At 49.4% G+C, this 21,561-nt stretch overlaps 1 protein-coding gene across 1 annotated transcript in view; it reads right to left on the bottom strand.

The window, feature by feature from the left end:
- KCNH1 (potassium voltage-gated channel subfamily H member 1) overlaps nucleotides 1–21,561 on the bottom strand; it is a 728,543-nt gene that overhangs the window by 579,286 nt on the left and 127,696 nt on the right. The window contains exon 4 of the mRNA XM_068131096.2: nucleotides 8,508–8,636. Within this exon, the coding sequence (XP_067987197.1) occupies nucleotides 8,508–8,636 (129 nt within the window). The remainder of the gene's footprint in view (nucleotides 1–8,507; nucleotides 8,637–21,561) is intronic.

Here is a 21,561-nt window from a genome sequence, read left to right as displayed (position 1 = left end):
GGTTCAAATGCCATATATATATATATATATATATATATATATATATATATATATATATATATATATATATATATATATATATATATATATATACATACATATACCATGTGTATTTGTCCACTGCTACTAATGTTCTTGTAATCCAGAATAAATACATTGATGTGTACTTGATGTCTGCATCCTCCACATGATTTGTGTGCGAGCTCCATCACAGGCCTTAGATTCATGGATTCCGATTTTGATGTACTGTAGCGGCTGCCGCTGAGTTTTCACAATCGCCTTGCACCTATCAAGGACGCGGAGCGATCACCATGCCGGGCTCGTCCAGGACGCCCGGGCAGGCCCGCGCTCAACTTGCCAGGCCTCGGTCGGGACGCCCGGGCATGCCCGGGCAGGCTCGCCCTCAACTTGCCAGGCCGCAGCCAGGACGCTGGGCCACGCCCCCTGGCGCCGGGCCTGGGCAAACCCCCTGGCGGAATAGATATATATTGCTGAGAGATAAACGGTTTTTCAGAGTGCCTGAGTGTTTGATTTCAATAAAGCAACTCAGATGAATTCCAGCTTTTTGTCGCGTCCATTCTTCTGATCGACGTGGGAGCCCCAGCTCCTTCATTGGTGACCTATCGACATGGACACGGCAGTCGCCCTTAAACTGCCTACCTTCTGGGAGGCTCACGCGGCGGTTTGGTTCGCACAGGCGGAGTCCCTGTTCGCCCTGCGAAGCATAACGGCCGACGACACCCGCTTCCACCATGTGGTAGCTGCGCTCGGGTCGGTTACTGCGGCCCGCGCCCTGAGCCTCCTCGAAAGCCCGCCAGCCGCTGACAAATACGGCGCGATTAAGAAGCTGCTCCTCGATGCTTTCGCCCTCCCATCGGCGGAACGCGCACGGCGCCTGCTCGATCTGCCTGAGCTCGGCGACACGCGCCCTTCCGAGCGCATGGACTACATACTTTCACTGCTCGGCGAGCACTCTCCGGCATTCCTGTTCCGGGAGCTGTTCTTCCGTCAGCTGCCTAACCCGGTACGCCTCGCCCTGGCAAGCACGACGATCACAGATCCCCGGGCCCTTGCCAGAGAAGCCGACAAGATCTCCGCCGCAGGACAGCGCATCGTAGCGGCGACATGGGACCCACCGCCGTCCGACGCAACACCCAGGGCGCCCGAGCACCCGGCACGGTCGACGGCCGAACTGCCGACGCTATTGGCGGCCGCTCTACCGAGCCGACCACCTCCGGCACGACGACCGAGGCCTCCACCTGACCAAGCGTGGTGTTACTATCATGCCAGGTTCGGACAGAAGGCCCGGACATGCCGACCCCCGTGCACCTTCGGCAGGCCGGGAAACGGCCGGGCCGGCGTTCATTACCAGCCATGAGCGCCGGCCACACGGGCAACTTACTGTTCATCACGGATACAGCGTCCGGACGGCGCTTCCTGTGCGACACCGGCGCCCAACTGAGCGTCATACCCGCCTCTGACCAGGACAGGCAATCCGCGGTTTGCGGCCCCTCCTTAGTTGCGGCCAACGGATCGACTATCCGCACCTTCGGCCCGCGCAACGTCACCCTCTGCTTCGGCGGCCAACGCTTTGCTTGGACGTTTGTAACCGCCAACGTGCCCGTGGCTCTGCTAGGCGCCGACTTCCTCTGCGCACACGGACTGCTGGTGGACGTCCAACGGCGTCGTTTAATCAACGCTGAAACCTTCAGCTCCCTGGTATGCACATTGAGCAGCTCCGCGCCGACCGAGCTGGCATGCACCGTCCCGGCGGCGAACGAGTTTGCTCGCCTGCTCACGGAGTTCCCGGCCCTCACGCGGTCGACGTTTTCGGCCGTCGCAGTACGGCATGGGATCGAGCACCACATACCAACCACGGGCCCGCCGGTCTACGCCAGGGCCCGCCGCCTCGACCCAGCCAAGCTCGCCGTAGCGAAGGCCGAATTCGACGCGTTGGAGCACCTCGGCATCGTGCGGCGCTCCGATAGCGCGTGGGCCTCGCCACTGCACATCGTGCCAAAGCCGGGGGGTGGATGGCGCCCGTGTGGCGACTACCGCCGTCTGAATGACGCTACCACCCCCGACAGGTACCCGATCCCGCATATCCAAGACTTCTCCGCCCGTCTGGCGGGACGGGTCATTTTTTCAAAAATTGACCTCATACGGGGATATCACCAGGTACCTGTCAGGGCGGCCGACGTCCCTAAAACGGCAGTCATCACGCCGTTCGGCTTATTCGAATTCTTGCGGATGCCGTTTGGTCTCAAGAACGCGGCTCAGGCGTTCCAGCGCTTGATGGACGGCGTGCTGCGTGACCTGCCGTTCCTTTTCGTTTACCTGGACGACATCCTCGTCGCCAGCACGTCCCGGGCCGAGCACCTCCTCCACCTCCGAACACTGTTCGAGCGCCTCAGCGAGCACGGCCTCATCGTCAACCCGGCCAAATGCCACTTCGGCACGACGGCCGTTGATTTTTTGGGCCATCACATCACCAAGAACGGGGCCGTGCCGCTGCCAACCAAGGTCGAGGCCATCACCACGTTCCCGCGTCCCCGCACCATAAAGGCCCTGCAGGAATTCCTGGGAATGGTGAATTTTTATCACCGCTTCGTGCCCCGCGCTGCTCAGCTCATGCGGCCCCTCTACGAAGCCCTCCGGGGCAAGCCGGCCAAGCACGACATCGCCTGGTCCGCAGCAATGGACGCGGCCTTCCAAGGCTCAAAGCGGGCCCTCGCCGACGCAACACTGCTCGCTCACCCGGTGCTCAACGCTCCCATCGCCCTCACCACGGATGCCTCCGACTACGCGGTGGGCGCCGTACATGAGCAATGGGTGAACGGGGTTTGGCAGCCACTCGCTTTTTTCAGCCGGCAGCTCCGGCCGAACGAGCTCAAATACAGCACGTTTGACCGGGAGCTCCTCGGTCTACACCTGGCCGTCCGCCATTTCCGCCACCTCCTGGAGGGCCGTCCTTTCACGGCGTTCGTCGACCACAAGCCGTTGGTTTACGCCATGGCCAAGGTCACGGAGCCATGGTCGGCCCGCCAACAGCGCCACCTCTCCGCCGTGTCGGAGTTTACCACGGACATCCGGCACGTCGCCGGCAAAAACAACGCCGTGGCCGACTGTCTTTCCCGGGCCAGCGCGAACGCGGTCCACCTGGGCGTGGATTTTGCGCTTATGGCGGCGGACCAAACCACCGACACCACGGTGCAAGCCCTCCGGGCGGCGGACACGGGCCTCCGCCTGGCCGACATCCCCTGCGCGGACACTGTCCTGCTCTGCGACGTCTCCCAAGGCCAGCCTCGCCCCATAGTGCCCGTCGCCTGGCAACGCCGCATCTTCGCCTCCCTCCACGGCCTTTCCCACCCGGGCCGGAAAGCTTCCCAGAAGCTGGTGTCGGCGCGTTTCGTCTGGCACGGCCTTCGTCGGGACGTCCGCGATTGGACCAGCGCCTGCACGGCCTGCCAACGGGCCAAGGTCCACCGACACACCCAGGCCCCGCTGGCACCTTTCACCATGCCCGAACGACGTTTCGACCACGTCAACGTGGATCTGGTGGGCCCCCTCCCCCCGTCACGGGGGTTCACACACCTGCTCACCATGGTGGACAGGACCACCAGGTGGCCGGAGGCCGTGCCCCTCGTCTCCACCACCACCGCCGACGTGGCGCAGGCTTTCATCGCCACCTGGGTCGCCCGCTTCGGCGCACCGGCGGACATCTCGTCAGACCGCGGTCCACAGTTCACCTCCGAGCTGTGGGGCGCGGTCGCCCGCAACCTGGGGGTCAAGCTCCACCGTACTACGGCCTACCACCCCCAAGCAAACGGGTTGTGCGAGCGATTCCACCGCTCCATGAAGGCCGCGCTCATGGCCGGCCTTCAAGACGTCGGGTGGGCCGACCGGCTGCCGTGGGTCCTTTTGGGCCTTCGCACGGCCCCCAAGGAAGACCTCCAGGCATCCACCGCCGAGCTTGTCTATGGCCAGGTGCTACGCGTCCCGGGCGAATTTGTGCCCGACGCTACCAGTCCCTGGTCCGCAGCTCACCAGCGCTCGGACCTCCAGGAGGCCGCCCGACGGTTTGCCCCCGTGCCAACATCCCGCCACGGTGACCCCCAGTCCTACGTCCCCCCAGCACTCCGCACAGCGGAGTATGTTTTTGTGCGTCACGACACACATCGGTGGCCACTCCAGCCGCCGTACGACGGGCCCTTCCGGGTGCTGCGACGGGACGACAAGTCGTTCGTCATCGACATCGGCGGCAGGTCGGACCGGATTGCTGTGGACCGCCTCAAGCCGGCACACGTGGACGTCGACCACCCACCACGGGTGGCCCTTCCGCCGCGGCGAGGCCGCCCCCCGTCCACGGTGCCCCCCACTCGACCGCCCACCACCTCACCGGACCCCCTCCCACGACCCGCCAGGGGTCGCTTCGGCCGGGTCGTCAGGACCCCCCTCAAATTGACCCTGCCGGTGCAAGTCGATTCTGGGGGGACGTGTGTAGCGGCTGCCGCTGAGTTTTCACAATCGCCTTGCACCTATCAAGGACGCGGAGCGATCACCATGCCGGGCTCGTCCAGGACGCCCGGGCAGGCCCGCGCTCAACTTGCCAGGCCTCGGTCGGGACGCCCGGGCAGGCCCGCGCTCAACTTGCCAGGCCTCGGTCGGGACGCCCGGGCATGCCCGGGCAGGCTCGCCCTCAACTTGCCAGGCCGCAGCCAGGACGCTGGGCCACGCCCCCTGGCGCCGGGCCTGGGCAAACCCCCTGGCGGAATAGATATATATTGCTGAGAGATAAACGGTTTTTCAGAGTGCCTGAGTGTTTGATTTCAATAAAGCAACTCAGATGAATTCCAGCTTTTTGTCGCGTCCATTCTTCTGATCGACGTGGGAGCCCCAGCTCCTTCAGTACCATACTCTTTAACAGGGTGTCAATGTTGCCGAAGCAGTTTCTGGTAAGGATTATACTGGGTGGTTTGCCATTGCCTTCTCAGCAGTAGTTTGGGGAGGAATTTTACAATTTGTTCAGGGTGCTGGTGATAGCCTACTGTTCACGAAGGACATCGTGGGGATCTTTAACGTCAACCACCTAATGCTGACAGACGTTAGGGTTAACGTAAGGGTTAACGTCCCTTACGTTAACGTAACGTAACGTTAGGCTGACAGACGTAAGGATTAACGTCCATCTGAGGGACGGCACCCACATAGATGCCTGTGAAACACCTGGATGGTAGTTCTTTATGTGGGTCGGGATTCAAATCAGACTAGACAGCTCAGAGGCGCGTGTCGTGTGCATACCTCTAAGGCCATCCTGCCAGCTGTAGATTAATGTATAAATTAAATCAAAAAGATATTTCCAAATTTGCAATGTATTCACAACAAAATAAACAAGAAGACGTCATGCGGAGCACGATACTTGCAAAATCCGCTCCACTCCCCCCCCCCCCCCCTCCCCAAGAAAAAAAATTCCATTGATACAGCAGATTGTCCATTTCATCAAGATTAAAATTGACAATCTTCATCAAAGCTCGGGTCAACAGGAAGAAAAGTGACGATTTTTAAGATGAAAATGATGATTTTGGAGGGTTGACCTTGAGTTGACCTTTGACTGATTGACCTCAAAAATAGATAGTTAGTTTCCCTATTTAGTGATTCAATGTGCAAATGCTGTTCAATTTTCAAGTCAATCGGATGAAAATTGAGGATTTTAAAAACTTGGCCTATGTTGAACTTTTGACCTTTGTTTACCTAAAATATAATTTGTGGTTGAATTCAGTGACCAGATATGCAAGTCCTCTTCAAATTTCAAGTCAATTGGATGAAAATTGAGGATTTTAGCAATTTGGCCTATGTTGACCTTTTGGCCTATGTTGACCTCAAAAATACTTGGTGGTTGAATTCAATGAACAGATATGCAAGCCCTCTTCAAATTTCAAGTCAATTTGATGAAAATTGAGTGTTTTAGAAATATGGCCTATGTTGACCTTTTGGCCTATGTTGACCTCAAATATACGGGTGGTTGAATTCAGTGACCAGATATGCAAGTCCTCTTCAAATTTCAAGTCAATTGGATGAAAATTGAGGATTTTAGAAATGTGGCAAAGTTGGTGACCTTTGGCCTATGTTGACCTTTTGACCTTTTGACCCCAAAAACAATAGGCTTCTCAATTGAGACGACCTATACAACTTGGTGAAGTTTCGCGACGATCGGTTTTGAATTGTGACCTGTTGGCTGGTGACAAACAAACAAACAAACAGACAGACAGACAGACAACTACAAACGCAACCGACCAATATACGTACTTGAAAAATCTTCGATTTTGCAAGTAATAAACAGCATCGTTCTGTTCTCTATCACATTCCCAAAAGCCGGTATTATGGGTAACATTTGTACAACACTTGCATCAAAGGTAAACATGTCAGATGTCTGCCATCCATCAACGCACACTTAGTGAAGCATCTGAACAAAAACGTCATGGAAGAGGGGTCTACATGGGATTAATTTGCAGACACGTCGGTGGTCTCTCTGTGTTCTACCACCTCCTTCCTGGTCTTGTACCCTCTGCTCTTTACGTGCTTTGTCCCTCGCCCCACCCCTCTCACCCTCAGGTTTCTGCAGGGCTCTGATGGTCCACCATCAACCCCCTTCTGGTGAAACTATCTAAATGCAGGATCACTACTGACCTCCACTCTCATTCCTCTTGTTTCCCGAACGTGGAAGGAAGTTCCACATTTTCTTCCATCTCATTCTACCCTCCAGATCCTCAAGGCAGTTGTTCACCCCCATTGTTTGGCTGCCTCACTCTATCTTCGGCGCAACTCTGCCCTTGATATGTCTATCTATCTCTATCTCTATCTCTATCTCTATCTCTATCTCTATCTCTATCTCTCTCTCTCTCTCTCTCTCTCTCTCTCTCTCTCTCTTTTTCTCTCTCTGTCTCTGTGTCTCTGTGTCTCTGTCTCTGTCTCTGTCCATCTCTCTCTGTCTACTAGAACTAGCTCTTCCACAAGCCGAGACTATCTATACCAAAAAAATGGGTCTACAGGGTGGCACCACTGTGTGTACATCATCGTGGCACACACAGCTATGAACTGTGTGAATCATTTTCCTATGGATGCATCCCACAGGAACACCCATTTCTCCACGCATGGTTAATGGTTTTCACAATGCCATTGAATGAAGATTTAAGGGAATTGTGGTTGCCCAAAATAACAGACACTGGACGCTTCAAAATGTTGAAATTCGGATTTAAAAGAAACAGTATAAAGGATATCTGGATTTGAAGCTTCTCAAAGCTGAGCTCGTCTCAAGACAATTACCATGATGCGATTGGATTGTCGATAAAAGGCTCACGACATACGGTCATGGAGTGGGTGGTGGAAGAGACCAATCTGCCTGCAATCTGATGCCGCTCCAAGTTTTGTGGTTGGTTCTTACATTCCCAAAGTTCGATTCTCCACCAGACTACAGACTGACAGATTGGTGTTTCACAGGCAGGACGAAGCATCAACGTGCGTGCCTTGGATGCACTCGGAGTCTCGTCTGCTAGCATTAGTCGGTGGACATTAAAGATCCCACCGTGTCCTTCACGAAGAGAAGGCCCATCGACAGCGGCAGCCTGAACAAATTACCAACCCCTGCCAAAGTAATTTCCAGTCGAATGTCAGGCTTGGCCAAGCCAACTGCATAAGAAAGTGGGAATGAGTGCAGGAGTAGTGGTGTAGAGTAGAAGTAGCATTGTTGGAACCCATCTGTGGATCGGTCCCATCGGCCGATGGGTCTGACCCATCTGGGATGCACGAGAAATGACAATGCAGACCCATCGGCCGATGGGTCTGCGCCATCTGCGGATGTGTTGTTCACCTTGAAGGAATGTGTTGACAGAATGGTGCTCTTCAATCAGGTACACAGTCATTGGAATTACATGTGGTAGGAACTTAACAGAGATGATTTTTAAATGTTTAACAGATTAAACCACATGTCACGGACTGCTTTATAAACATTTATGACATCAATTGCTTATTTTTAGGTTCAAATAAACATACTCATCCACCATTGATGCATAGGAAACACAGATGGGTTCACCTTCAAGGTGAACAACACATCCGCAGATGGGTCAGACCCATCGGCCGATGGGACCGATCCACAGATGGGTTCCAACAGCATAACAAGACACAGCAACTTACATACCACTCAACAAAAATAAATAAATAACAACACACCTATTGCACTGGCTTACTATTGAGACATTTAAACAGTGGCATTACAAGTGGTAGATATTTAAAGTATCATTAAAGAAGTTGATGCATTAACAAATCATCCACATTAAAGACGGTTTGGAACTTCTCCAGATCATACACCTGTATGTTCTCCGCATCTCATGGGAGGTTTATAGTTCATGCTGCACAAAATCAGCTCACAAGTTCAATCGAGAACATACCTCAAAAGGTAGCTCACACATCATCATTCGAACAATATTTTTGGGATACCTCAATATCTTTGCTACCTTTAGTTGACTCGTCCTCAATGGGCTGCTTGAATGGTGTGATGTCACGGAAGGTGCTGAGAAAGAGAACGACTCGATCAGCCTCATTGCGGATGGGCGCAATCTGGAGGCACAGCCAGATGGGTGTTCCTGCGGAGGTGTGGGCACATAGATAATGACTAAATATTGAGGCATGAACCACAAGGGTCGATACCAGCCGATGCCTCGAGATACTCGAGGGTGTTACTGTTTTGTTTTTAAATGATCAAAATTGCAAAAGGAGCTCAGAAAGATTGATGCTCTGGGATGAGAGCTGAGTAGATGGTTGAAGATGATGCGTTTTTAAAGATGGACAGGAAGGATTCGAATGGAGATCAGGGGAATAATATAGCACCAGCATGATATAGCACATCGGTTACGATGATTTTAAATCACAATATGAAATCCAACAATCCAAAATACCTGATACAAAATACCAAAATACCAAAATACAATCCCAAAAAAATAAATGCCAAAATACCAAATAAATCCAACAATCCAAAATATCTGAGACAAAATACCAAAATACCAAAATACAATCCCAAAAAAAGAAATACCAAAATACCAAATAAATCCAACAATCCAAAATACCTGAGACAAAATACCAAAATACCAAAATACAATCCCAAAAAAAAAAATACCAAAATACCAAATAAATCCAACAATCCAAAATATCTGAGACAAAATACCAAAATACCAAAATACAATCCCAAAAAAAGAAATACCAAAATACCAAATAAATCCAACAATCCAAAATACCTGAGACAAAATACCAAAATACCAAAATACAATCCCAAAAAAAGAAATACCAAAATACCAAATAAATCCAACAATCCAAAATACCTGAGACAAAATACCAAAATACCAAAATACAATCCCAAAAAAATAAATACCAAAATACCAAATAAATCCAACAATCCAAAATACCTGAGACAAAATACCAAAATACAATCCCAAAAAAATAAATACCAAAATACCAAATAAATCCAAAAATCCAAAATATAGAGAAATATTTATCTTTCTTTTGTATTTTACACTATTCATCTGTGTCCTTAATATCATGTATACTTTTACTTCCAATAGAACGCACAGCATTACATTTAACTAGAAAATCCAAATACGGATCTGGACATGAGAATTTTTTTTTTTTTTCAAGTCATTCTTCACCATTGAGAGTGAAGGCCAAAAACAATCCATATCATGATATTTCAAAAATTTGTGGACGACTTATGACAAAACTTGTTGGATGAGTTGGGTAAGTGACAAGAACAAGCTGATTCGATTTTGGTTCATGTCGGATCCAGATCCGACATATCAGTGGATACAAACCGTAAACTGTTCAGCGTGACGGAGGTATGCTCTCTACGAGTCTACCCAGTACCGTTCCCGTCTTTTTTTTTGGACATTTCTTCCTCTTTTATTTTTTGAGATTTCATCCCTTTATGTGTTTTTTTAAATGTTTGTTTTCTTTTTTCTGTTGATTTTTTAGGGTTATGTTTTTTTTTTTTAATGTTTGTTTTCTTTTTTATGTTGTTTTTTTAGGGGGAATATATATGTAATAAAAGAGTTCATTAAATAACGTAAAATACACATGTATACAGATCAGTGAGATCGTATAGTATACAGACATCAATGTGAATCACCCACTGGAACAGCATCATTTTCTGGGCTCCCAGGAGCGACCCACAGATCCCTCGCATATATCATGTTAGGTATGCTCTCGTCTGAGTCAGTGGAGACAGGACCGGTCACATAGTCTTCCATAATGTGTTATGTTGTATGGAGCAGCCAAGCAGATGTTGCAGATGTCATCGCTGCTCCCCGATACAACTGAACCTAGGAGGGCTTCTTCTTCTGCTTATTCTTCTTCTTCTTCTTCTTCAAACCCCCGATGTAACATGCTTCTTTTTCTTCAGAAGATTATTTTGTTCTTTTCTATTGTTCCTTGTCTTCGGCAGCATGCTCACTTAAAAGTGTTTAAAAATCGAAAGTGCTTATAAATCTGTGAAAACCCAACGACTTTAAGGAAGGGGAGGAGGGGATCAATTTGTATGTTCGGTTTGTTATCAGAAAATGCTTCATGTTTTATGTATTTTTTTTATATTTTGGTTTGCGTGCAATTTTTTTAAATAGTGAAACGCTTAATCTTTTATATATATATTTTATTTTGACATGCATTAAATCCATCTATGTTATTAAATTTAGCTTGGGGTACATTTTGCACCCCCCGCCCCCTCCCAATCCTGGCATTTGGTTCAGTCCAGTATTTAGATTTTCACATCATATGCCGAAATTTTATGTGCAAATATCGTTTGTTCTCAAAATAAAATGCTTAATTTTTTATATATTTTGTTATTTTGGTATGGATTAAATCCATCCATATTGTTAAATTCGGCTAGTGGTACATTCCACCCCATCTCCTCCCTCCCTCCCACCCCCCTCCTCCCTCCCCCCTCCAATCCTGGCTTTTGGTGCACTCCAGTATTTGGATTTTCACATATTATGCGGAAATATGTGCGAATATCTTATATTTTTTTCAAAGTAATAAAATGCTTAATGTTTTACATATTTTGATATTTTAGTATGGATTAAATCCATTTTTTTATTTAATAGTTTTAATACTTGTTACCTCCAAGTATTAAATGATATGGCACCTCACCACACATACACAGCGATCGTTATGGGAACAGCGAACAGTTTAACAAAGGTGGATGGACGTTATGTTTTCACCCCTGTCGGTTTGTCTGTTCGTCCGTATGTGAAGATATCTCAAAAAGTTGTGGACGGATTCGGACGAAATTTGGCAGAGATGTAGCGTATGTGTGACAAGGACAAAATGATTAGATTTTGGTGAAGATCCATATTCGGATCCGGCTAGTGGAATTTTTTAAGTGATTCTTCACCATTGGGAGATAGGGCCAAAAACGATACATAGCAGGATATCTCAAAAAGTTATGGATGGATTTGGACGAACCTTGTTAGACAGGTTGTGTGTGTGACAAGGAAGAATCGATTTAATTTTGGTGAAGATCTAGATCCAGCTAGTAGAATTTTTTTTAAAGTGAATTCTTCACCATTGAGTGATATGGCCAACCAGGTGGAGGTATGCTCTCCACTGAGTACCGTTCGAGTTGCACCTTTTAGCCGCGTCGCAGACGCTGCTCATAGAGTGCCCTCTGCTGTTGTTGTTGTTGTTGTTCTTCTTCTTCTTCTTCTTCTTGTTCTTGCAGAGAAGACAAAACCTCAAAGCTCCACCCATTCTGGGAACCATAGCTCCACCCATTCTGGGAGAGCCTTCATATAAACAAATATCCACCATTTTATTAACTCGCATAGCTTTGAGGCCTGTTTTGTAGGCCCGTGGTGTCTTCCTCTCTCACACAGTTTTATTTCAAATCAAATTCGATATATCATTTCATTTTTCACAGTCGCTAACATAGTTTTAGACTCAGTTGAAAAAAAACGGGAAGAAAATCCGATGAAAGTTGCCCTTTATAGAACGAAATGAATTCTCAAAGGCCTGTAACTTCAAATCCATTGAGATATATATTTTTTAAATCGCGGCATGCTCAGTCATACACCGCCCGAAATAAGAGACGAGAAAATGCCGAGATATATATATTTTTTTTAAATCGCGGCATGCTCAGTCATACACCGCCCGAAATAACAGACGGGAAAATGCCGAGATATATTAAAAATTCGTCCATTTGATGACAATCGTCACGATGAAATATTTAATTTATACGTCGTCACAATAATGTGGAGAGAGGAGCATAGCTTCGTTCACGTGTTGCCACACACGGGAAATTGCCGAGATATTTTTTTTTTAAATCGCGGCATGGTCAGTCATACACCGCCTGAAATAACAGACGGGAAAATGCCGAGATATATTAAAAATTCGTCGCCACACACGGGAAATTGCCGAGATATATATTTTTTAAATCGCGGCATGGTCAGTCATACACCGCCTGAAATAACAGACGGGAAAATGCCGAGATATATTAAAAATTCGTCGCCACACACGGGAAATTGCCGAGATATATTTTCACTTTGCACAAAAATAACATCAAGTAATCGAATCAATAGGAATGTCCTGTGCCTATAACATCGACGTTATAGGCACAGCTGCATCTAGGCATTGTGTAACATCGACGCGGCTTTTGTTTTAATTAAAACTTTTTGTACTTGTTTCATAATAAAACGGTAAATGGTTTACATATTCTTTAATTTTTGGGTTGCGTGCAATAAATAGGCCGAGACAAAGTAACTTCCTCGCGTTGGAATCACCTTAATCACACCAGCAGTATTTGGTTTGGGAACAGCGAACAGTTTAACATTGTTTTCAGAGGGGAAGAGGAAGAAGTAGGCCTACGATTTACCGATCTCCCGATGTGGTACTTTAGCGATGTATTCTGGCGTCTTTTTAAGTCTTGGTAGTTCAGAAAACACTCGAGAATAAAAGGAATGGCTTTTATAAAGGTTTATATCCTGACTCTATATATCTTGTCAACATATCACTGTGTACACATTTTTGGGGGCGACCATTTTTTATCCACATCATCTCTCCATATGGAGTATTACCATATTCCATGATATACCTACCACATATTATACATACTAGCAGGGTACCCTCCCTTTCGGCGATCCTGTTCCAAACATGCAACACATCATATGCTGCGTATTGGATGCTCACGTTGTTTTTATGGGTTATATACACATATACATATTTTGCACATGTTGGATTGTATGCAGACATATTATGTGTGACACATTGTACAGTGGTATGTTGTGTACACGCATCTTGTGCGTAAAATATTGCACATATTCTGTGCGTACACACGCACACACATACACCAAGACCTCAGTAATGAAGTGAAAAGATCCTGGAAGCTGAAGAGCACCGAAATTCTACCAGTGATAATTGGAGCAACGGGAATGATAAATTATCAGGAGGAACCAGGAAAAGATTTGGGTTTCAGCTGCTACTCTTTCACCTTAAAACCCATCCAAACCCATCCAAACGCAGCCAAACGAGCCTTACAAAAAGTAATTCCAAGAATTCACTTCTCCCTCGACAGATGGATAAAGAAAGAAATTAAGAGTAAAAGAGATATAAAAGAAAGGGAAATGAACAAAAAGAAAAGAAAAAGCTAGAATTTGAACGAATAAAGTGAGGAAACACAAATTGTGTTTTGCAATACTTCTCCAAAGTAAAGGGAAAAAATGTATAAAAGTACACTGAAGGAGCACACAAACAACCGCAACCATGAAAACAACAACTGTGTGTTATAAAAGATCCTTTCTGGTATGTTTTACTTCATTTTACGTCCTCATTGACACTCATAAATAGACATTCAATATATTTGTGAAGTACAACATGCTGTCTTTAGATTAATCCCATCAGCGAAGCGACAGCTAAACACGTCTTGTCTATATTAAGGGAGCTGTGTCCGTGCATGTGCAACACTTTTTCAAACCCAAGAAAGAAATTTGGAATTTGTCTTTACCTGTGATCAAACCGCATCTCCTAATTTATGAGCCAGCAACTTTAACCACTCGGCCATGGTGACTACAATAAACATCGTTTTTTTATTATTGTTATTGTTACTATAAAGAGCCCGTCTGGGGAAAAGACGAAGCAGGACTTGGACAAATAAACAAAATACTGCAAAATAAACAAACCTATAAACACAGACAAAAACACACACAAACAGATACTTGGCAAATCATGTGTGGAATGATAAACGAAGAAATATAAAAACATGTAAAAGTATGTTGAAGGAGCACAAAAACAACTACAGTGACAACAACTACAGTGACAACAACAACAGCGATGACAACAGTGACAACAACTACGTGTTATAAACCTCTTTGTGGTGGTTGTACCCCTGGGGGGTATAACCCCCCCCCCTCCCCCCCCCCCCACCCACCGACGCAAGTCGGGGGCCAAATCTTCCCTATTCTTCCCCGATGCCCGGATTCGTCAGGGTAGCACAGTCATGGTCGGAGACCCCAGGACCAGCCCCAGCCCCCGCCCCATCCCCTTTCCCTTTTTCCTTTTCCTTTTTCTCTTCCTCTTCATCTTTCTCTTTCTCTTTCTCTTTCTCTTTCTCCCTCTGTTGGCCGTTTGTGTGTTGGGTGTGGCAAGATGGCGGCTGTGCATGTGTGGTGAGATGCGAGCTGCTCCGACCTGTCGTGGAAATCAATCAGGTCCACAACTTTGTCCCACAGGTTGGTTTAATCACAATTAGATCTCTGACATCATCCTGTATAAAATACAATCATGCAATAGATATCAGGATCTTGGCATCATATAGAAAGGACCGATAATAATAGTCAAAGCAAGCGAGTCTAGCATATAGGTGCGGGTACGTACCATTCAAGACTACGGACTACATGTCTTAGTAAATGTCACAGGAGTGGCCCCGCGTCGCGGATGTCCCAGGTCTTATAAACGCCCCTCAGTGGCTTAAGCGAGTATCACTCCTGGGTTCAACTTTGGTATAATTTCACTACATTCTCCCCGCCTTTAGAACTATACTGCCGCTAGGCAGATTCCAAGCGCGCGTCAGCATTAATTGATTGGGGACGTCATTCCATGTCAGTCGGTCCACCCGTAACGGTCGGGGTGGCGAACTACCCTGCCAGCTCGTGTCCAGAAACTACCGGGTACGGCGTCCCCAAGCCAGGAGTCCCCTGCGTCGGAGTAGCCGCTGGAGGCAGGTGTCGGAGGGGGCACCTCAGAGCCTTCAGGCAGGGGTGTAGGTGACGACAGAAGTGTCGGCATAAGTTCCATAGAGGAAGCTTTGGTAGAGTCCATAGACTCGTAGATCGGTTCGTCGATATCTCTATAAGGGTCGATGACCCCACAAGGGGCGAGATGGCGTACGGAGACAGTGGACTCGCACCCATCTGCCATCATCACACGAGCATGCTCGGGATTAGCCTGGAGTACCTGCACCTTATCTACTAAGGGGTCGTACTTGCTTGTGCGCACCGCTCATTTGAGATAGGCCGGCCCCGGCTCAGCGAGCCAGCTGGGTAAAGATCGGATACTACCTGAGCTTCTAGGGTGGTGGAACAGTCTTTCGTGAGGAGTCTGGTTGCTGGCCGTACATAGGAGAGCCCTGATCGAGTTCAGAGCCGCAGGTAGCGACCAAGCCCATTTATCGAGACCCCGGCCGAGGGTCCGGAGGCTTAGCATGACGGCCCTCCATATAATCCCATTGAAGCGTTCGATCTGCCCATTCGCCTGGGGTCTGTACGGTGTGGTGTAACTCGAAGCAACATTATTTTGGAGCAAATAACCTCTCACCTCCTGAGACAGGAACACCGCATCCCGATCGGTATGCACGTAGGCCGGATACCCAAACATAGAAAACAAATTCTGCAGGCACCGTATGACCGTGGCAGCCGTCATATCCCCGCACATGTAAGCAAAAGGGAATCGCGAGTACTCATCAACGATAGTGAGCAGATAACGAGAGTTGCTCGACTCCGGCAGCGGTCCTTTGAAATCCATCGCCAATCTCTCCCACGGTCTAGTAGCCCTAACCAGCGTCCCCAAGGGAGGGTTGTAAAAACGCGGTTTGAGTTCCGCACATATAGCGCAGTCACGGCAGATCCGGCGGATGTCCTCAATCGAGTATGGCAGATTACCCCTACGCACAAAATGAGCAAAATGCGCCACCCCTGGATGACACATAGTGTCGTGCAAAGTGCGCAGCCCCTCTAAAGTTACGATCCCCGCGCACGTAGCCGGCCTTGATAAGGCGTCAGCGACCAGGTTATCCTTCCCCGGGCGGTATTTGATGGTGTAGCAGAAGTCGGCGAGTTCGATATGCCAGCGGGTGATTTTCTCATTCTTAATACGTTGAGCATGTAAGGTGTCGTACATGAACGCAACGCTTTGTTGGTCCGTGATAATTTGGAAGCATCGCCCGAGTAAGTACGGTCGCCATCGCCGAATCGACTCGACGATCGCGTACGCTTCCTTTTCGACAGACGAATGCCTCCGCTCAGCGGAGGTGAGAGTCCGCGAAAAGAAAGCCACAGGGCACTCCCCTTTGGAGAGAGTCGCCGCTATCGCATGATCTGAGGCATCACTTTCTAAGACGAAAGATTCGCTCTCGTTGATCGTCGCCACAGCGGCGCCAGCGATGTCGGCCTTAAGGCCCCCGAAGGCTGCCAAGGCGGCCGGGTTCATGGGGAACGTGTCGCAGGCCACGAGGGGGCGGAGCTTCGTGGAGAAATTTTGCACCCACTTCGAATAGTGGGCGAACAGCCCGAGAGCGCGCTTCAGCGAAGCCCGATCGCTAGGTGGAGCCATATCGAGCAAAGGTCGCAGACGCTCCTTATCCGGAGAGACTGAGCCATGGGTCACGGTGTACCCCAGAAGATCTATCGTGCGTAGAGAGTAACGACACTTAGCCTCATTCATGGTTAGGCGATACCTATGCGCGATCTCGAGGAAGCGCTTCAGATTAGCATCGTGATGCCCCTGGTCATACCCACAAACCGTAAGATTGTCCAGATATACAAAGACATCTGTCAAGTTCTCCTTAGTAACGAGGTCGTCCATAGCCCTCTGAAAACAGGCGACCCCGTTCGTTACCCCAAAAGGTAGTCGGGTGAACTGGTATAACCTTTGACCCGATTCAAAGGCAGTACAGATGCGATCAGCCCTAGAGATGGGGATCTGATGATACACACTACGCAGATCGAGAGTGCTGTAGACGGAGTACTGGGCAACCTGTCGTACTAGCGCGTCCATCCCCGGTAAGGGGTAGGCGTCCGGCTGTGTAAAGCGATTAACCGTCTGTGAGTAGTCGATTACCATGCGCCGGCGATGGGCCTCACTTCGCACCACTAAGTCCTGGGCCCGCCACGGCGACCGGCTAGGTTCGCTAACACCGTCCTTTAAGAGCTGGGCCGTTTCTTCTGCAATGAATTGCGCGTCTGCCCGGGAGTAGCGCCGCGATTTTACTGCTACAGGAGTGCAGTCAGTGGTCAGGTTGGGGAACAGCGAAAGAGGCTCAATTTCCATTTTCGCGAGCGCACACACAGCAAGCGTGTCCGTCCCTCCGAACTCCATTTCCAAACGTCCATGTCGCTTAAGAAAATCGTGTCCTAACAGAATGTCAGCACATAATGCAGGCAAGACCATGAGATGTACATCGGAAAACATGCGTCCCTTTATCACAAGTTTCAATCGGCATTCCCCCTTCGTGCTGAGCCTAAGTCCTTGGGAGGCCATGAAGATCCGTCATGTAGTCCCGAGGACCGGCCACCCATGGTGATGCACCAGCCGCTGATCGACAAATCTACCTGTAGATCCCGTGTCGACTAGGGTCCGCGCAAAAATGCCTTCGAGCAAGAGCGGAACAATGGCCTGATCAAGGCCGGAAGATCCGGCAGGTATTGTGCCGTCCGAGCAAGAGGATCGCGCCTCTCGTGTGGATCCCACACCGGCTGCAGTTTTCCGGGCGTTTGAGGAGCCCGCGGAGGGCCCCCGTGCCAAACGCATAGTTGGTCGTGCCGGACCAAGAGCGTGTAGTTCGTACGAGCCGCCGTCAGATGGCTCTCGTGTCACGTGCGAAAGATCGCAGTCAATTGTACTTTCATGTGCTCGATCAAGAGCGTGTAGTTCGTACGAGCCACCGTCAGATGACGCTCGTGTCACATGCAGCGTTTGCTGCATAACAGGAGGAGCTTTCAAAGCAGAAACTTGTCGTTTGTTTGAGGAGGGCGTTCGAACGCCAGTCAAGGTCGGTCGCTCCGCGGCCGGTCACGTTCGCGCCCTTTGTTTAGGCGGCCCGATGTATCTCACCAAGGACGTGCGTGCAGCCAGGGGCCCGGGAGGATGAGGACAGCTCATCAAAGCCGGGTGAGGCGCCCCGCTCTGTGCTCGGTCCGTTGGCTCAGCGATAAGCCCATTCAAGGTCGCGCGAGCTCGTGCGCCCCGCACGGTCTTCTTGCAGACTTTTGCAAAATGTCCTTTAGTAGAACACAAATGGCATATGGCTTCCCGAGCCGGACACGCCGACCTGGGGTGCTGTCGATTGCCACAGAAGTAACACGTCACGTTTCGTTCAGGCCCTGGCCTGGCTGCGGTAGCTGCTGCAAGGCCGGAATCCGAGTCCACCTCGGGAGCGGCCAGGGGCTCGGCCGTAGTCGAGTCCGCACCCGTATCCTCGGCGGTAGCCCTCTCCGGTCGCGCGAGTTGAGTAGTCCCCGCAACGACCCGTGCGTGGTCATAAGCGGTAGATTGTTCCCGGGCCTCGGTGTAAACGTTGGCCACCCGTAGGGCCTCCGCGAACGTCAGGTCAGCTGTCTCCAAGAGTCTGAGCCTCAGATTTGTAGAGCTGATCCCAGAGACGAAAGCGTCTCGGACAAGATCGTCCTGGACTTGCTCGTGTGTCCGTACCTCTTGAGCACTGTCCGCGAGAAGGTGTCGCAGCTCCTGGGCGAAGCGATCGATCGACTCGGTCGGCTGTTGACGCCGCGTTGCGAGCAGATGCCTGTTGTACACCACGCTCCGTTTCTTAATGTAAAGTCGCTTTAGTTCTGCCACGGCGGCATCGTACGTCGTACATCGTGCGATGCTCCTGTAGACGTGGTGGTCGACTTTGGTCTGCAACACAGACAGCTTCGTTTCAGCGGTGGGAACGGTATCCTGGGCTCCGAACTGGTTCTCCAGCGTTATGAGCCAGTGAGTGAACACCGAGCCCGAATCCTCAGCTTGCGGATCGGCACCGAGTGTCGGTACATTGATCAACTTGTGTCCCGCCATTTCCGTAGATCTTAATTGTGATTAAATGTCGTGGAAATCAATCAGATCCACAACTTTGTCCCACAGGTTGGTTTAATCACAATTAGATCTCTGACATCATCCTGTATAAAATACAATCATGCAATAGATATCAGGATCTTGGCATCATATAGAAAGGACCGATAATAATAGTCAAAGCAAGCGAGTCTAGCATATAAGTGCGGGTACGTACCATTCAAGACTACGGACTACATGTCATAGTAAATGTCACAGGAGTGGCCCCGCGTCGCGGACGTCCCGGGTCTTATAAACACCCCTCAGTGGCTTCTTTTTTTTCTTCTTTTTTTTCTATTTTTTTTATACAAGATCGAGGCTCGTGAAAGAGCTAACATTAATCACACAAAAAGACAAACCGACACACAAAACACAAAAAACAAGGGGAGCGGTAGACAAGATGGGGAGAGAGGGGGAAGGACACAAAAGAGAGGGGGAAGGACACAAACACAACATTTGAGAGCAGGGACATCGGGAGGACTTGGGGGGAGGTGGGAGAGGATTAAAACATATGAACACTGCAAGGACTCTGGGGTGAATTACCGGGGGTAGAAAAGATCAAGGTTTTCGATGGGGGAAGATAAGAGATGGTGGTGAACAGCTGTTTTAAAGACCTGGAGGGAGGAGTGGGATTGAAGGGAGTGGGGGAGTTTGTTCCAGAGGTGGGAGAAAAGGGGAATGAAAGAGTGAAGGTGAGCAGAGAGCCTAGACTTTGGCAGTTTAACCAGAAGAGGGTTGCAGGCAGATCTTGTGCGACCTGAAGGAATATTGGGGGGAGAGAGCACAGAGAGAGCTGGGGGAGCAAGGCCGGAGAGGAGTCGGTAGAAGACAGAAAGACCACCAACCTGCCTGCGGTGAGTGAGTGAAAGGCCCTCGGCGTTGACTACATCGCATGAGATTCCAATGATTCTGAAAGCTTTGGCCTCAACAGCGTGAAGCCGAGCAAGGTGTGAGGCAGGAGCACCAGCCCAGAGGGGGGAACAGTATTCCATTGAGCTGCGGATGAAAGCCTTGTATGTGGTGAGGAGCTCAGGTGTGCCAAGGAAGGACTTCGCACGATGGAGGATGCCCAGTCGGCGACTGGCTTTGGAGGCCAGCTTGGAAATGTGGTTTTCCCAAGAAAGATCATGGCAGATAGTGAGACCCAAAAGCTTGAGCGACAGAACTTCTTGGAGAGGATTGTTGAGAAAGTAGATGGGAGGGTTGTCCAGTCGGTCCTTTCGGAGAGACATTGTAAGAGTGTGAGATTTGTCAGGATTGAAAGACATGTTCCACTTGTTTGACCAGTCTGTGATTTTGTCCAGGTCTGCAGAGAGTGAGGAGGCTGCAGACTGCCGATCTGAGGGATGAGGAATGGAGCGACAGAGAGTAGAGTCGTCAGCAAAGAGATAGAGAGGATTTTCAAGAGAGTCAGAGAGATCATTGATGAAGACCAGAAAAAGCACAGGGCCCAGAACACTACCTTGGGGAACTCCAGCCTGAACAGGAAGAGGAGATGAGAGAAACCCATTCAGGGCCACACGTTGACTACGACCAGAGAGGAAGTCCGCCAGCCATGCGTGGAGATTTCCATTGATACCAAAGGAGGAGAGTTTGGAGAGCAGAGCAGGGTGCCAGACCGTATCGAAGGCACGTGAAATGTCAAGGGAGACAGCTCTAATTTCCTGTTTGGCGTTGAGGACCTCCATCCATTTTTGAGAAAGCAGAAGCAGCATGTCCAGAGTAGAGTGACCAGGTCTGAAACCAAATTGATGATCAGAGATCAAGCCATTGGAGAAGAGGAAAGATTTAATATCTGAAGCAATGATGGATTCCATGACTTTGCTGATAATTGGGAGAAGGCTGATTGGTCTGTAGTTGCTGGTATCTGTTTTTGCACCTTTTTTGTGCAAAGCGGTGATGTTGGCTGATTTCCAAGCAGATGGCAGATGACCTTGAGCAAAAGAGAGGGTGAAGAGAACAGAAAGAGGGAGTGAAAGTGCAGAAGAACATGATTTTAGGACCCGTGGGCTGATGCCGTCAGGACCAGTTGCAGAATCAGAGTCGAGGGTTGACAGAAACTTTTCCACCTTGTCAGGAGGAAAGGACACAGAGTCCAGGAGCAGCTGGGTACGACTGGGTACGGTGGGTACAGTGAGGGATGGGTTTGGGACACAAGATTTAGAGGCAAACACAGAGTTGAGGCATTCAGCTTTTTCACGTGCGGAGTCA

This window comes from Myxine glutinosa, chromosome 11, assembly GCF_964187855.1.
Source record: "Myxine glutinosa chromosome 11, kmMyxGlut1.1, whole genome shotgun sequence".
Lineage (NCBI taxonomy): Eukaryota > Metazoa > Chordata > Myxini > Myxiniformes > Myxinidae > Myxine > Myxine glutinosa.
Note: the sequence above shows the minus strand (reverse complement) of the source record. Positions and strands in the feature narration are given on the sequence as shown.